This window comes from Octopus sinensis, linkage group LG6 (genome assembly GCF_006345805.1).
Source record: "Octopus sinensis linkage group LG6, ASM634580v1, whole genome shotgun sequence".
Taxonomy (NCBI): Eukaryota; Metazoa; Mollusca; class Cephalopoda; order Octopoda; family Octopodidae; genus Octopus; species Octopus sinensis.
The window spans coordinates 41850363-41869108 of record NC_043002.1 but is presented as its reverse complement, the minus strand read 5'-3'; the positions used below and the strand labels follow the sequence as shown (position 1 = coordinate 41869108).

The 18746-nt window shown below is 36.2% G+C and overlaps 1 protein-coding gene across 1 annotated transcript in view; it reads right to left on the bottom strand.

Moving 5' to 3' along the window:
• The window catches only part of LOC115213222 (low-density lipoprotein receptor-related protein 4), a 457280-nt gene that overhangs the window by 89334 nt on the left and 349200 nt on the right, over positions 1-18746 (bottom strand). Inside the window, exons 4-5 of the mRNA XM_036503508.1 lie at positions 11756-11869; positions 8110-8223 (exon numbers count right to left, since the gene is read on the bottom strand). Coding sequence (XP_036359401.1) covers positions 8110-8223; positions 11756-11869 — 228 coding nt within the window. The remainder of the gene's footprint in view (positions 1-8109; positions 8224-11755; positions 11870-18746) is intronic.

Genomic DNA, 18746 nt, shown 5'->3' with positions numbered 1-18746 from the left:
CAGATAGATACTCAATCTAAACATTATTTTTAAAATATCGCTGAAAATAAATTAAAAAGATTTAAAGATTTGTTGCTGTGTAAGCTTTGAGAGACTTGCTGATGACATTTGCAATTTTGGACCTTTGTAGAAATTGATTTCGTATCTGTCTTGAAGAATGGTGGTTCCAGTTGTTCAGTCAGTCAATCTATTATTTAGTACAAAGGTGGCGAGCTGGCAGAAACGTTAGCATGCCGGGCGAAATGCTTAGCGGTATTTTGTCTGCCGTTACGTTGTGAGTTCAAATTCCGCCGAGGTCGACTTTACCTTTCATCCTTTCGGGGTCGATAAATTAAGTACAGTGAAATACTGGGGTCGATGTAATCGACTTAATACCTATGTCTGTCCTTGTTTGTCCCCTCTATGTTTAGCCCCTTGTGGGTAATAAAGAAATAAATCTATTATTTAGCACAATTGTTTGAGTATCTCACCTCTCAGACAAGTCTCCTCATCTCAATCTTTTTATCACTACTATAATGGCCACTGCTCCTTGAAGCTAGCTGGTTTCGTACCTCAACAGCTCAGCATCACTCCTCAACCCACTTATTTCTCTACCTCTTGTCATTCTTGTTTCACTCACTCATCTCTCAGTCATGTACAAACCAGAATGCCTAGTTCTTTCTCCCTAGAGCTTAATTTCTTTGGAATTTCCCATTGGCTCACTAGTTACCTGCAGTTGTTGACCAGTAACAGTTAAAACAGAACATTAATGACAGAAACCTAGCCAATCTCAGAGATCCTATACGCCATAAGAACTACTTTGCCCTGCAGTGTAGATTCAGTAAGAAAACACACACACACCACCTTATAACATAATCTTCAGGCAGACTCAGCAAGGCAAGGCAGGGTCTCCGTATTCAATGTACAGTTGTATATTGTTAGTGCAACTGTAATAATATGTGAATATGTTTTCTTAAGTGAGGGTGTATGGCTCAGTAGTTAGAGCATCAGGCTCACAATTATGAGGTAGTGAGTTCAATTCCTGGACTGTGCTGTGTGTTGTGTTCTTGAGCAAGACACTTTATTTCACACTGCTCCAATTCACTCAGCTGTAGAAATGAGCTGTGATGTCACTGGTGCCAAGCTGTTTGGCCTTTGCCTTTCCCTTGCATAACATCGGTGGCGTGGAGAGAGGAAGCTTGTATGCATGGGCAACTGCTGGTCTTCCATAAACAACCTTACCAGGACTTGTACCAAATGTCTGTCCTAAACATCAGTGCTTGTTTTCAGGCATTTGGTTAGTCCCTCTTTTATACATTCTGAGTAATATAAAGCTTTCTTTTCATAAGTCCCAAGCTACTCTGGTGATTGAAAAAAAATTGGGAGTGTGTATCAAATATGTTGCATGGACCACAGGGAAATATGCCTTGTGTATTACAGGACAGGCAAATGGTTAAGAAATTCAGTTGATAAAATAAACAAAATTAAATTTTGAGTTAGAAGCAGCTCTAATAATCCTTCCTACTTTAGGTACAAGGCCTGAAACTTGGGGGGAATGGAATAGTCTATTACATTGATCCCAGCACTTGACTAGTACTTATTTTACCAACCATAAAAGGATGAAAGGCAAAGTCGACCTCGGTGGAATTTGAACTCAGAGCATAGCAATGGACAACATGCCACAAAGCATTTCGCCTGGTGTGGTAAAGATTCTGTCAGCTCACCAACTTAGAAGTGGCTCTAATAATGCCAACATTACTGACATCACATACTTAATGCATTTGTTTTGTTTAAACATTTTACATTGGTGGATTTTTAAACCAAAGGAAGTTCCTTTAAGTCAACAAGTGTTAAAAAACATTGTATACCACAAAACCAAGCAAAAGGAATTGCTCACCTGGTTTTGAGTATACAGAGTTTTTTTTAACACTTGCTGTGTTAACGGGACTTTCCCTGGGTGAAATATCACTGCTGAAAAGTGTTTAAACAAAGCACATACATTGAGCATTGTGACAGTAAAGATAGACAAAATGCTATACAATGGTGAAGTTATAAAATAAAGACAAGTATAAGGTATTGTATCACCCTACACAGTTTGTTTAATGCTTCATTATATACCAAGGAAACTTCCTTTATGAAATATATATTTTCAAAAGTAAATGGATGAACATCACAAATTCATATTGGTAAGATGAAAATTCTTTGCTATTAGAATTTCTATATCTATAGTCATGTATTTATTCATCTATGACACATGGTGGAGTAAGGGGAGTTTGCTTCCAGATATAATCACAGCAACCAATAAGAGGAAGATGTGTCTTCCTTTAAATATATACAAAGCTTGACAAGTGAAGATTGTAACCAATGCTTTGAGCTATTGAATTATTAGATACAATTAAATACACACAACAACAAGTACACATTCATAATATATAGTTACCAAGTTACAAAGGAAGAACATATAATGTCAGTTTTCAAATGGGAAAAATCTGTTTAAACACATATTAGCTGTCATAGTGTCAAATATCACAATTGTATCATAATTCTCCAGACCTCTATTTTCTGTGTAAAAACAGTATTTATGTGTACAGTGCTTTAATCTTGCCAACAGTGTATGTGTGTGTGTGTGCACGCGCGTGTCTATTTGTGTGTGCATGTAACTACCTACATATAAGAAACTAATGTTGGCTGAGTTGAAAGGTTACTAGCCAACCAGTTGAAGGCTGATCTACTTGCAATCTGATCAGTAATATCCTGTTTCTATGGTCAAGACCTGTAATTTTTACATGACCAACCCACTACACTAACTTAACAGCCAGTAAATACCCACAAGGTGATACAGTTCACCATTCTATTGTAAAACTGATGAGCAATTAACTAATCTGCGGCACAGAACTCACCCAAGCATATGTCATTTCAATTTTTATTGCAACTACAGGATACTGGGCATTATGTTTTCAACTCAACTTTATTATTATCATCATAACATCCACTTTTCCATGCTTTCATGTGTTGCAAGGCATATATTAAGGGAGATTTTCTATGGCCAGATGGCATTCTTGTTGCCAACCCATACTTGTTTCCAAGCAAGGTACTATTTCCCCAAGGCAGACATGTTTTCACAGAATATTGGAAATAAATGACATACATCTATAATAATCACAGGTTCTCAAGACAAAGAGACACAAACATACACATACATGCTGGCATAGGTGCAAGGTAAGAAGCTTCCTCCCCAAGCACATGGTTCCAGGTTCAGTCCCACTGCGTGGCACTTTGGGCAAGTGTTTTCTACTATAGCCTTGAGAGCTAACCAAAGCCTTGTGAGTAGATTTGGTAGATGGAAACTTAAAGAATCCTGTCATATATATATATATATATATATATATATATATATATATATATATATATATATATATACACACACACAGATCTATGTATGTGTCTTTGTGTCTGTGCTTGTCCCCCCAACACTACTTAACCAGTGTTGGTGTGTTTATGTCGCTGTAACTTAGCGGTTCAGCAAAAGAGAGGATAGAATAAGTACTAGGCTTAAAAAACAAGTCCCAAGGTCAATTTGTTCAGCTAAAACCCTTCAAGGTGGTGTTCAACATGGCCACCATCAAATGACTGGAACAAGTAAAAGAATAAACGAATGGTCAAAAATCATACATGCACACAAACATACAACAGGCTTCCTTCAGTTTCCGTCAACCAAATCCACTCACAATGCTTTGGTTGATCCAGGGCTATAGTAGAAGACACTTGCCCATGGTGCCACACAGTGGGACTGAACCCAGAACTGAGTGATTGGAAAGCAAACTTCTTAACCACACAGCCATGCCTGCACCTATTGTAAGATGCAATTGTACGACAGAAGCCAATGGCACAAGATGTGCCGGGGCTTACATGCTTTACATACTTATCAAAAGCAAAAGAAATAAAAACATCAACAGATTTAAGTTATAGTAGTGTGCCAAGCAGATAACCCCTCTTTTGCTGCTAACAATAAAGGGGATATAGAAAACTCCTTTGTCAGCCAATTGAAATACCAATAAACTTTTATAGTAGGAAAAGATATTTACTATGTCTACCTCCCCTATTGTATGTAACCACCTCCTACATAGCGTATAGGTAATACAGGTGGATAAACATGGTAAGTTAAGGAAGTTGAATGGTAAATTTGATAAGTTATCTTTCTAAATTATCATCTTATCATAGCAGTTTGGGGAAAAAGTGAAATGTAAAGTCTGGAATTAAAGAAAAAAATAAAGAAAGAAATAGCTATCATGAAATAAAGAGTAAGTCTTGCTTTATCTTGAAAATAAATGTTTAAAGATAAATGTTAAAAGATAGGCTGAGTGTAGAAACATTCAGAAACCAGATGGGAATAAAACAGTATGTAAAAATGAGAATAAAAAGAATGGTTAGTGAAAAATTGGTTGAGAGAAGCAGGTGAGAAGCATCAGTAACTGTTGATTGATAGTAGTCAAACCAGAGGCAGACCAAAGAATACCTGAAGTTACATTATTAAAATACAGAGATAACTACTGAAAGTAAAGATCAAGTATTGTAAAGGAAGGAAGAAAAGAAAAGAAAGAAGGAAAGACAGAAAGAAAGAACTGCTTCTGAAGAATTGTATAACCTCTGGTAAATACAAAACTGGGTTAGGAGAAGAAATAGAAAAGAAAACCTCATTAATGCAAAGATGAAAGTAAGATCTTATAATCAAATTACATCCACAAGAGTAGTGTAGCTATTCAAGTATTATGACAAAAAAGGTGGGGAGGAGACGGTTGTATTGATAGAATAACAAAAGTAACCAACAAAATGGCTTGTGGTAATTTATTTTGTCCCTTCAGGTTCTAAGTTCAAATCCTGTGAGGGCCAACTGTGCATTATATATTACTCAAGGTCTTTGAGATAAATAATCAGTAAGATACCGGTCAAATTAATCTGAGACCCTTTTATTCAAATTAATAAGCTTCTGCTAATTAATATAAGAGATTCTTGTTATGACTAAAAAGAGAGAAAGAGGATGTTAAGTTGGTAACTGTGGTACAGAACCAAGCTGTCTGGCTTCCAATATTTAGTTCCATCTCCTAACGTTTTAAGTTCAAACCTTACTGGTGTTTAATCAACTTCACCTTTTATAACTGATGAGATCAATAGGTAAGTATATTGAAGTTGATTCAATCATCAATCAACTATATTTGTTCTTTATGGCTTTGAGTTTAAGAAGTTCACTTTGCAACCACATGGTTTTGGGCTCATTCCCATTGTGTGGCACCTTGAGCTAGTATCTTCTATAGCCCTAAGCTTACCAATGGCCTGTGAGTAAATCTGGTAGACAGAAACTGAATAGAAGCCTGTTGTATGTGTGTGTGTGTGTGTGTTATTTATATACTAGCAATGCACTCCGGCATTGCTCGGGTGTTATGACCTACAACCATATTGTATTATTTGTTCCTTTCTTATGGGTAGAATCGGCACACTAGGAGTACGAAGCAAATAACTCTTCTTTATAAACATGATTTCCAGTCATTCTGATGAACAATGCCACAGTTTCTGTGTACCAAATTCAGTCACAAGTCTATGGTTGGCCTAGGGCTATAGTAGAAAACACTTGCCCAAGGTACCATGCAGAGGGGCTGAATGTGAAACCATGTGGTTGGACAGCAAACTTCTCAACCACACAGTCATTCTTGCACCTAATGTGCGAGTGTGTGTGTTTACATTTGTTGTTAAATCAAGTATTGTGTTTCACTATGTCTCAAAGTTAGCAGTGCATCAAGCAGAGATCTATAAAATAAATGCCAGATTGAAATACAGACTGAGGTCAGTGTGATCAATTAAATTTTTGAAGGTGATACCCCATCATGGCGACAGTTGAAAGACAAAACCAAGTAAAATAATGTTTAGAGACTTAATGGCTTCAAATTTCAGGTAATGGATTACTAACCACAAGATAATGAAAGTTCAAAATATCAAATTGAACTTCCACTCTATATGATAACACTATATGTACATCTCAGCCTACTTGACTTCCGATAATTAACAATTGTAATTGAAATTGAATGGTTAGCAGTAAGAAAGATGTCCAGATCTCTTAAAAAGTTATTGTGCAAAATATTCTGAGGAAAAGTACTTTTTTCACCACAACAAAACACACACACATACACAGTGATGTGTCTGTGGTAACTTGAGCTACTACAAAGAGCAGCCAAATCTCTCTTAAAACACACCTTTTCATCAAAAGAAGGACACAGATTTACAGTATTTCATGAAGAAAAATAAGGAAAAAACTATGTGATGGGTCTGCTATATCAGAGGCAACTCTGGGCTAAACAAAACATAGGCAAACATACTTCATATTAAAAGATTATCTACTAAATAATACTAATAAAGTTGGTAGTATATCTTTGGAGTTTTATTCCCTAGTAAAACTCCATGTATCTTAAACATTTTCTCATTATGCTCCAAGATTGTTCAGGCAGAGTTGCATCCCTTAGCTAAAGGCCTCAAAATTGTGTGACCCGAACTCGTTTCCAAGGTTACTTTTGAAGTAAAAAAAGAGTTGTTGCGCAAAAAACATACTTTATTTGGTAGCTGAATCTTTTGATACCTCATACATCAAAATCAGCAACTCAGTTTTCAAATCCACAAGGAACATACACACACACAAACTTTGCTTTATATATTAGGATATATTCATACATACAAATCAGTGTTGGCATGTTTACATCCCATGTAACTTAGCAGTTTGACAAAAGAGACTGATAGCGTAAGTACGAGGCTTACAAAAAGAAACAAAAGAATAAGTTCTGGGGTTGATCCGTTTGATTAAAATTGTAAATTATATATATAAGTAAATAAATGGAGTTGAATGCAGGTGTTATTCAAATTCTTTTACTTTCAACATATGTTTCGAAGACAACATTAGTTTTATTCCAAAGGAATAAATGGTGTAAAATAATGTAATCTTCTCATCAGGAAAGAAAGAGAATGTATCTTAACAACAAGACATTATAACAATTTTGATGACTGCAGTCATATATATATATATATATTTATTTGAAATTTTGATTAATTAAAAATCATTTCTTGTTCAAGTATGGTAGCCTGAATTTCTAAGTTCATTTAAGATTAACTGTTGATAGAGTTTCCTGTATACATACATGGCTATAGATCCCAAAATATATATGCCCAGTCAAAATTTTTTTGAAAATATATAAGCACAGAAATAGACAGGCAGCTGAGATATTGACCAGTGTACACACACACACACACACACACACACACACACACACACACACACCACACACACACACACTCACACACAAGTGTATACAGAGTAAGCAGACAGTGGCATCTTTTATGCAGTTGTTCAACTTGTTAGAAACTGCTGCTAAATCTACTACAAGAAGGAAGAACACATATGATAATGTAATCCACTGTCTGAAACACAAAACTTTTCACAGCTGTAATGTATTTGGCTAAAGGTCTGCTTTGTCAGGGTTGTGCTAGGACTAACAACAACTATATATTCAAAGGTCTATATGTTTCAGAAACTGGACTGTGGTCATGTTGGGGCATCTCCTTGAAGGGTTGTAGACAATTAAATCAACCTCAGTACTTATTATATCAGTCTCTTTTGCTGAACTAAGTAACAAGGACTTAAACCAATACCAGTTACCAATTGTATATGCTTGTCTATACAATGGGCTTCTACACAATTTCCATCAATTGAATTTACTTGCAAGGCAGTGGTTAGCCTGGGGCTATATTAGAAGATAATATAGTCAGTCCCACTATGCACCCAAGGTGGTGCATAGTGGGACTGAACCTGAAACCACATGGCTGAAAACCAAGCTTCTTAACCTCACAGCCATACTGCACCTATACGTACACTAATCTAAACAGTTACATCTTACAAGGGCCAGAGGATTTAAACACACACACACAAACATAATTGCATATATGTGTGTATTACTTAAGTCAGAACACTGACATGCATATACATACATATCTAAACAAACCAAAACATAAAACTCAGTTCTCATATGCTACGAAAAAAAAAATGTAATTTTCTTTTTAAGAATAAAATAAATAGACAAAGAAGAGACCTACCACAGTTTTTCTCATCTGAGTTATCCCCGCAGTCGTTTTCCTGATCACACAGCCAAATTTTAGGAATGCAGTTACCATTTTTGCACTTGATGTCATTTTTAATGCATTCATCAGCTGAAAGATAATGGCATTTTCATTACTGCACAAAAAAACAAAAACAAAAAAAAAACACAACACCACTAGGCAAGAAATGGAAACAAAATTGAAGGAAGAGGGAAAAATAATAATAGTAATAATAATAATAATAATAATAGTGTTGTTTTCTTTATCAACCACTAAGGATTGACAAAAACATCAAGGATGGTACAGGATGATACAGAGTGGTTTTACATAAAAGCAAATAAAAAAAAGTATAATAGCAGAAAGAAAGAAATGGAAAAAAATTCAAACGAGGAATAATTTCCTATAGGTATGGGAGACCTCCTAGGGTGCCAATGGAAAGCCCACAAAGCCATGGTCACTCTGACCACTAGGGCAAGTGCTCTTCCCCAGTTGTCGCCCTCTGTTCTCCAGGTGCAGCAACAACAATAATGATAATATTCCTTTCTACTTAAAGGCACAAGGCCTTAAATTTTGGAGGAGGGGTCTAGTCGAGTATATCAACCCCAGTATTTCACTGGTACTTAATTTATCAACCCTGAAGGATGAAAGGCAAAGTCAACCTCAGCAGAAACAACAACAACAATAATAATAATGATAATAATAACAACAATAATAATGATGTCAAATTTTGGCACAAGGCCAGCAATTCTGGAAGAAGAGATAAGTTAATTACATCAATCTCAGTGTTCAACTGGTACTTATTTTATTGACCCCAAAAGGATGAAAGACAAAGTCGACCATGGCGGAATGGATGAAACGCCACTAAGAATTTTTGACCAGCATTCTATCAGCATTCTACTGACTTGAACATAATAATAATTGTTTCTGATATAAACATAAGGCTGGAAATTTGGGGTAGGGGGATAATCAATTACATTGAGTCAAGGGCTCAACTGGTACTTATTTTATTGGCTCTGAAAGGATGAAAGACAAAGTTGACTCCAGCAGAATTACAATTCAGTTGGAACAAGTTGGAACAAAGACTACAAAATATTTTTCTGACACGTTAATGATTCTGCTAACGCATTGCCCTAATAATAATAATAATAATAAAAATAAAAATAATAATAATAATAATAATAATAATAATAATAATAACAGTAATAATAATAATAATAATAATATTAATAATAATAATAATAATAATAATAATAACAATGATGATAATAATAATGATGATTTCTTTATTTGCCACCAGGGCAATGGCTGAGGAACATGATATAAAAACAGACATAGATTGTGGTAATTTACACAGAAGCAAATGATAAAAGAAAACAATGTAATTAGACATGACATACAATATTTAAAAAATTGACAGAAAAAGAAAATAATGTAAGACTGACTATTCATACAGCTTGGAGAATCTCTAGTGCCAATAGAGGAACCCCACCAAACAAGATCTCCCTCAAAACCAAGAGCCTTCTTCAATTTTTGCTCTCTGACTTATAGGTCTATATTCAGGGCGGGAACCATCCTTTTTTTGCAAATTTTCACCAATTTTACCCCACTTTCAATAGATTCACTCAAGGACAGCATCTCCCTCTTCACCTTCACCTTTTTCAAATGAAACTTGAAGAAGTCAATGAGGGCCCTACCAAGGAAGAAAGTCTCTACCCTCGTACTTTTTAACCTCATTTATCACACTACCTATTTTACTATAGGTCCCAGACAGAGAAAAACTGCATTCCTTGCTTGGAATGTGAAAAACTGTATCTAGGAAGTAGTAAAAGTGTCTTATGAAATGCTATACGTCTTCACGTGCTTTTAAGAGTTTATGTTTAACTCAAGCTCCTTGGCAGATAGAAGGAAACATTTCTCCTGAAAGGGCTGCTAGTAAACTGCCAGATAACATCTTCAGTCTATTCCTTTGTGATTATGTAAACCAAACAGGTTAAACTTAATCATTTAGTGCTTAAACTGGCCATATCCGGCCAGAATATTCTACTTTTTTCATGTTCAAGCTGATCAGATCCAACCTCTCACACCTACCCTACAATGCCATTCTAAAGATAAACAATCACATCATCAAAATCTTGAAGCTATGAGATAATGCAAAACTAATTCAAGACAATGTGAATATATAAGCATTACATTTGACAGAGTAATCTATATATATATATATAAAGCTGAAGTTGTCTGTGTATGGCAGGTTTGGTAGCCTTCAACTAACACTATCTCCTCCGAGACACTGTGGCGCAAGTTGACCAAAATTGAGAGTATGACAGACCATGTTAACACCAAAAATTATTTACATCAAAACGGTGCTTTTTTTCTATGGAAATCCCTATTTTTTACGATTTTTGACTGCTGTGTCGCCATTTTTCGGTGTATTTCAACCAGAAAAATGTTCAGTTAAATAGAATAACAAGCTACATAATGCAAAATTATTACTTTTCAAAAATTCCAATTGTGAAGGGTCAAAAAGAAAACAAGCCCGAGCAACGCTGGGCTATACTGCTAGTCTAACATTAAAGAGTTAAATCTACTACCCTAAAACACAACAAATATCATTACAGGATTTGATTCAAAGTCAAAGATATTTAGCTGTATTGATACCATCTTTTCAGCTGAACACAAGGCTCAATGGTCATATGGGTTTAACTATTTCTCAATACAACAGGGTGTGATCTACCTTTTATGTTTTACTTATTTCAGTCATTGAATTATGACCATGCTGGGGGCACTTCCTTAAAGGGTTTAGTTAGGGAGATATGTCTTCTATTTCAGACAGGCCAAAATACATACAGGTTCTCTCATAACATTCTGTCATGAGTACTTGATAAACAGTTGAGTGGAGGCACATGGCCAGTGGAGGCACATGGCCTAGTGGTTAGAGCAGTGGACTCGCAGTCGAGGGATCACAGGTTCGAATCTCAGACTGAGTGATGTGTGTGTTTATGAGTGAAACACCTAAGCTCCATGCAGCTCTGGCAGAAAGTAATGGCGAACTTCTGCTGACTCTTTTGCCACAACTTTCTCTCACTCTTTCCTCCTGCATCTTGCAGCTCACCTGCAATGGACTGGCGCCCCGTCCAGGTGAGGAATCTATACGCCAAGGAAACTGGGAAACCAGCCCTAATGAGCCAGGTGTGGTTCGAGAAGGAACAAACTCGATAAACAGTTGGTTAATCATAATGCTATTGTTGAAATCTAAGACACAAGACACATCAAACAAAATGAACTACAAAACTTCAATTATTCCTCTGAGTACCATAAAAAAGATATAGAAAAATATGTGTACACATGTGAGTGTATATCTGTGTCTCCTTGTCTTGACATCATATGTAATTGATTGCATTGTCATACAAGCAGTGTCGTTCATTTTTAGTATTCTGTGAGAACATGTTTTGCCATGGAGCAATATCACATTGCTAGTAAACAGATGAGGGTTGGTGACAGGAAGGGTATCCAGCTATAGAATATCTTCCTCAATAAACTCCATCTGACCCATGCAAGTAGGAAAAAGTGGAGGTTAAAATGATGGTAATGATATCATTCATCACTCACAACAAAAGAAATAGAGTAATAGAAAGAGATTACTCACAACATCGCTCATCAGAGCCATCTTTGCAGTCTTTGGCATCATCACATCTCCATTGAGACTTTATACAGTGACCGTCATCACATTGGAACTCATCTTCGGTGCATTTCTTGGGAGCTATTTTGCAAAAGACAAAAAAGAAAAGAAATTAATAAACAAATAAATACAGCAGTGGCTGTGTTGTTAAGAAATTCACCCCACTCACTTCACAATGACATGGTTCTGCATTCAATTCTACTCTAGCATTAGTTTTACCAATTCTTTCTGAGTGGAATCTGGCAGGCAGAGACTGTACAAACATATGTATGTTTGTGTGTCTAAGTTTACCATGGTTGATCTGTTAAACAGTTTATTTTGCAGTCAAGGGGTGTTGAGTTCAATTCTACTGCAAGAAATCTTTGATGTTCTTTAACAAGCCTTGTGAGTGAAAATGATTAGATGGAAACAGTGCAGAAGCCTATTTGATGAACTGTACCAGTAATTCAAAGAAAGGAACAACTTTGTCATACACTGTGTCATTCAGGTTTTTTGCTTAAGGCCAGTTACACTCTAAGTCAGTCTAGTTGATCAAACAACTGAAATACTCACTATTGAAACTAAGAGGTCCACTTGTGTCTTTCAGTCTGATATACAGTGAACCTAGCACTGGTTTCTATACGAGTAAGCATACAAAGACACAAGTGGACCTCTTAGTTTCAATAGTGAGTATTTCAGTTGTTTGATCAACTAGACTGACTTAGAGTGTAACTGGCCTTAAGCAAAAAACCTGAAACCCTGAAAGTAGTTCCCCTGTATGTTTGCTGTCTAATAACTGGAACCAGTAACAGAATAAAAGTATAGAAACAACATACACAGATAGTTACTATAATATTACTATTTATTATGACCGAAATACATAAAGCAGTGGACTGGCAGATTTGGTACTCTATCAGACAAATTGGTGGCCTTGTGCCAAAATTGGAAAGAATCGTTACTATTAACCCATTAGTGCCCGAATTTTATTATTTAATTTATTACTAAAAAGTTTTTTTTATACAACTGTATCTGATACTAAGTATATAAAAAAATTTTAATACAATACTTGAAAGACACTCCAGTCTTGATGACTAACTAAAAAATATCTCTGAAAACTATAGGTGTTGCATAAATATGAAGGATTATCCTTCTGGTCCTAAAAAAAAGGACCATGGGCACTAAGAGGTTAAGGTGGTGAGCTGACAGAAACATTAGGATGTTGGGAAAATGTTTTGCAGTAATTTTTATGTTCTTTATGCTCTGAGCTCAAATCTAGCCATGGTCAACATAGCAGTTTAGCCTTTCAGGGTTGCTGTAATAAAGTACCAGACAAGAACTGGAGTCGATATAATGTACCCTGCCCCACTAACATTAGTGGTCTTGAGTTATAATTTGAGACAAAGGTAGTGAGCTAGCAGAATTGTTTGCATCCTGTGTGACACCTTGAGCAAGTGTCTTCTACTATAGCCTCAGGGCCAAGCAAAGCTTTGTGGGTGGATTTGGTGGACGAAAACTAAAAGAAGCCTGTTGTATGTATGTTCGTATGTGTGTGTGTGTTTTTGTCCCCCTGCCATCGCTTGACAACCAATACTGGTGTGTAACTCAGTTGTTTGGCAAAAGAGATCAATAGAATTTGAAACCGTTATGATTGAAATTCATATGATGATAGGGTTGTTCATGCAGAGTGACCTGGGGTTATAAAATGAGACACTCCATTTGACTGCTAAAATCTATTATTGCAAATATGATGTAATGGATGATGATGATGATAAGAAGAAGAAGAAGAAGAAGAGAAGAAGAAGAGAAGAAGAAGAAGAAGAAGAAGAAGAAGAAGAGAAGAAGAAGAAGAAGAGAAGAAGAAGAAGAAGGAAGAGGAGGAGGAGGAGAAGAAGAAGAAATTTTCCCAATACTGTAGGGTGTAATGGGAATGAAATTTGGCTGCTATTTCTAGCAGGTCAAGAGGCCATATAAAGAGTTCTCATATTCAATCCTGCTGTCGCTATTATTACTTAGACCCAAGCTGGCTCTGGTCAAGCAGGTCTTTGATCAAAATACATTCCAGCCATAAACATAGGGTTCTTTTTTTTTTCGTTTTTGCAGACCACAACAAAGTTAGGATTAGAGTAATCAATGTCTTTAATTATAAAATTTTTTAAGACAGTTGAGTGTTATTTGAGAGATTTTGCTGTTATTTCTAGTTAACAGAACAGCCATGTAGAGGACTCCTCATTGGTTTGAATTCAATTCTATTCTGAATAGTAGTGGAGCATAATGCAAACAGAAATGAGGCAATTACAAATGGAGGTTGAAATTGGGTTGCATATCTCCTTTGCTTGTTAATTTATTGCCACCCCCCCCACACACACACCTAACCAACACCAATAACGAGTAAATAATCATCTCTCTCAACATTCTTAGGGGATAAATTAAAACTGGTAATTAAAAATTGCTGCTATACATCATGATAGCTGACTGATATCTATCTGTGATCTTATTCAATAGAACACACCTAGAGTATATTAATTACATAAAACATATAAATAAATAGTTTGTTCTTTTTTGTTTATGTTTAATGCCACCCCCACCCCCCTACTTGCAAATTATAGAGTTGTGGTAGCAATATTATGTTCCAAGAGGAAGGGTTTGAGCTGATAAGAAAAAGAAAATTAGGTCTCTAGTTTAGATATATATATATATACACTGCCACTTGTATAAAAATGAACAACAGTGTAGTAGGTGTCTGTGTAAACATGTGAAAAGATAAGTGCGATTAAATTTCCTAATTTACAGTAATCAAAGATTAAATACACTCATAAAGCTAACTAAACTGACATTTTATATTAAATTTATATAATTTCCTGGGTCATTAGAAGTGACTTTTTGTGGATAATAATGAGAATTTGATAGATATGAGGGTCTTGAAATATTACAGTAGATATTATATACTGAAGATAGATGTTCATTCTTCGACTCACTGAGTACTTCCTCTAAGAAATATACATTGTTTTTCCAAAATAATGTCCTTCTTCTTAATCGCCATCCTAATCCACAACACCATGTTAATCACTGTTTGCAGGAGAGAAGAGAAGGGTGTTTCCTACAATTCCCCACTCACCAAGATACTTGTATCATTTTGTTACTGAAGTCCCTTATCCTGAGAGCTGACCTTGTCCAATTTATTTCAGTATTTTCACCAGTGTTACTCTTTTACTGTTTCAGTCATGTGACTGTGGCCATGCTGGAGCACCGCCTTTAGTCGAGCAAATTGACCCCAGGACTTATTCTTTGTAAGCCTAGTACTTATTCTATTGGTCTCATTTGCCAAACCACTAAGTTATGGGGACGTAAACACACCAGCATCGATTGTCAAGCAATGTTGGGTGGTGGAGACAAACACAGACACACAAACATATACACACACATCCATATATATATGCATATATACGATGGGCTTCTTTCAGTTTCCGTTTACCAAATCCACTCGCAAGGCTTTGGTTGGCCCGAAGCTATAGTAGAAGACACTTGCTCAAAGTACCATGCAGTGGGACTGAACCCGGAACCATGTGGTTTGTAAGCAAGCTACTTACCACACAGTCACTCCTACGCCTATGAAGTTGCTATGGGCAACTTTTACTATCAACATATATCACTTTGCATGCAAATCTTCATTCGTTTCCACCATAAATTTAGCAATGATGATGACAATAATAAATAAAATAAAATGTGTTACTGCAGTATTTGTCTCGAGATAACATCTCTTACAGACTTGCTGTGTTAAAAACACAATAAATATTGGCAGAAGACAAAAATAATTACCCTAGCAGAGGCTAGTGAGAACACCAGATGCATTTTTGTCTGAATAGGCCAGTTACTGCTGTATTTGTCCTAAAATACAAAACACTTTATTTCACGGTGCTCCAGTTCACTCAGCTGTAGAAATGATGCCAAGCTGTATCAGAGTTTGCCTTTCTTTTGGTTAACATCAGTAGCATGGAGAGGGGAAGTTGGTATGCATGGGCGACCATAAACAATCCTGCCCTGACTTATGCCTCAGAGGGTAACTTGGTGCAATTCCATGGTAATCTGTGACTGAAGAGGATCCATTCTGTCCTAAGATTACATCTCTTATGAACATCTCTAGCATTCTTGCTGGCTGCTGCTAGGTTGATTTTTCATCTTCCTCTGATACTTATGGTGTTTTTAACACAGCACATCCATAAGAAATGCTATCTTAAGATGAATACTGCAGTTAAGGTCAATATACATGTGTATTTATAGTATATACTATGCACATGAATGTGTAATATATTAAGTATATACTTTAAGACTAAATCCCACACACTATGGACAAACAGTTTTAGTGCCTTGTGAGTAGTCTTGGATAAAGGAAGCTTATATGAATACACTCTCTAACAAAAAAAAATCTGTATGAACAGCAATTTCTGCCACCCTTCTGAACACAACTAGCCTAAGTCTAAATGCAGAACACAGAATAACCCTTTTGTTAGCATTTTTTTGTTGAAATGTATTCTCTTTATTTCAATTAATTTTCAAATTAATGAAGAATTTAGTAAAATAACTTTGTCATTATTAAGATGGTGTTTGAAACAGATTAACAGGAAATTTGATAGAAAGCATTATTTTAGATCAGTGACTCCCAAAATTTTCAGGTTGCCACCTCTTTGACACCCAGGCCATATTCTTAGTTCCCTCACCCCAACTAACCATCAACTCATAGACCTGTCTCTGAAGCAAATTCAAAGCAACTGTATTTGACAAATAAAGCTTAACCTAATGAACCCATTGTTTTGCTTATACATGAATTGCTACTCCATTATTTCCCCACTTTTCCTTGACACCCCTTGGAATTTTCCACTGCACCATGAGGTCAATACTGCCCACTTTGGAAACCACTGTTTTAGATCATTTTTAAAGCAGGAAGTTTGTATCAAAGAACCAGGGCAGTAGTGGTGGTTTAATATCAAAAGGGTTTTAAGAAAGGAGAATCTAATTTTGGCTAGCCAGGAATCTCAGTATTCTGAAGAAAACCTGTTTTAATGTCTCCCATTAACCTTCTTCATAGCAAATCATCTAAGACTACTTCTGGTTTCATGATACAAAAGAAAACATATTAAAGGGTTCATATTTGTATTTAACTTCAGTTAAATAATGTGAAGGTGCATGGCTCAGTGGTTAAAGTGTCCGGGTCAAAATCACAAGGTAGTGAGCTTGATTCCTAGACTGGGATGCGTGTGCGTTCTTGAGCAAGACACTTTATTTCACATTGCTCCAGTTCCCTCAGCTGTAGAAACGAGTTGCAACATCACTGGTGCCAAGCTGTATTGGTCTTTGCCTTTCCCTTGGATAACATCGGTGGCATGGAGAGAGGAGGAGGGTATGCATGAGTGACTGCTGGTCTTCTATAAACAACCTTGCCTGGATATGTACCTTGAAGGGGAACTTTCGAGCTGCAATCCCATGGTCATTCATGACCAAAGGGGATCCTTCCTTCTCCATAGTAGTTTTAAGTAAGCAGCTTTTGTGATGTTCTAGACACCATATAAATAACGACAAAGTTAATCACTAGTAAATCCCAACAAATTGTCAAATTGCTGATTATTTTCAAAACTGAAACAAATGGTCAGTGGCTGTTCATTAGAGTTACTACCACAAAGCGATTAAAGATGAAGAAATTGCTGAGGAAAAGTTGGCCAACACAAAGTTGGTTCTGTGACTCTGTAATATCACCATCATTGGTTTGTAAAGCTGTAGGTGTCATAGTATACCCACTGTTCAGTCTTGAACAAGTAGATCACCAATCAAGAGCTTTCCAGCCAAGCCAATCTCATCATTTTCCTATCTAAGACTATATTATCCAATGTGTATATCCATTTTTAAGGCATTAGAGTGTAATTCAAGGAAGATTTCATTGCTATTTCTAGCAAACTGAGTAACATTACAGTTGTTATTGGCCATTATAGTGGAAAAGAGGAATAGATAATAGTAGTAGTGGTTGTTGAAGTGGTGATGGCATGGGAGGTGGTGATGTCATGGGGTGGTGGTGATGGCATAGGGGTGGTGATGGCAGTGGTGGCCTCATTAAATGTACATTTAGTTTGTTCTGATTAATCCAAAGCAAGAAAACATATTATTAATTGTTTAATAAATGCCATGAAAAATTATTTCATATGATTTAGTTTTGCTAATTAATTACTTACGCTACCAGCAGAGTAGAAACTTAATTACTTTTCAGTACAACAAAAAACAGTTTAAGAAAAGATTACAAAAGGAAATGTGTGTGTGTGTGTGTGTGTGTGTGTTATATACACATATGTGTGTATGCAGGTTTGTGTTTGTGTGTATGAGTATGTGTATGTACATGTACACGTGCTTGTATGTGTAAGAGTATGTGAATGTGCATGTACACATGAATTTGTGTTTGTGCATATGTAAGTATGTGTATGTACATGTACACATGTGTTTGTGTTTGTATGTGTGTGAGTATATGAATGTACATGTACACATGCATTTGTGTTTGTGCATATGTGTATGTATATGTACACATGTTTGTCTGAGTGTGAGTATGTGAATGTACATGTACACAAGTATGTACTTGTGTGTATGTGTGTGAGTATGTGTATGTACATGTACACACACATGTGTGTGTGTGTGTGTATGCGCATGTGCATGCACACAAGCATGTGTGTCTGTGCATGTGCGAAGGTGCATGTCCTGATTGATGGTTAGGGTGTTCAAGTCATATAATGCCAATGGTTTGCTTTCTGGACCAGGCAGCATGTGTCTTTGGGCAAGGCATATCATTCCAGCTGAAAATGAGAACCAGCCAAGTACTGATGCAGTCTTTTCTCTCTAATCCTAAAATGTTCAGCTGGATTGGATCAAAGATAAGGGACCTAGGAGGATATCTATGCCTCCTCATTGATACAGTCTTTTCTCTCTAATCCTAAAATGTTCTTCT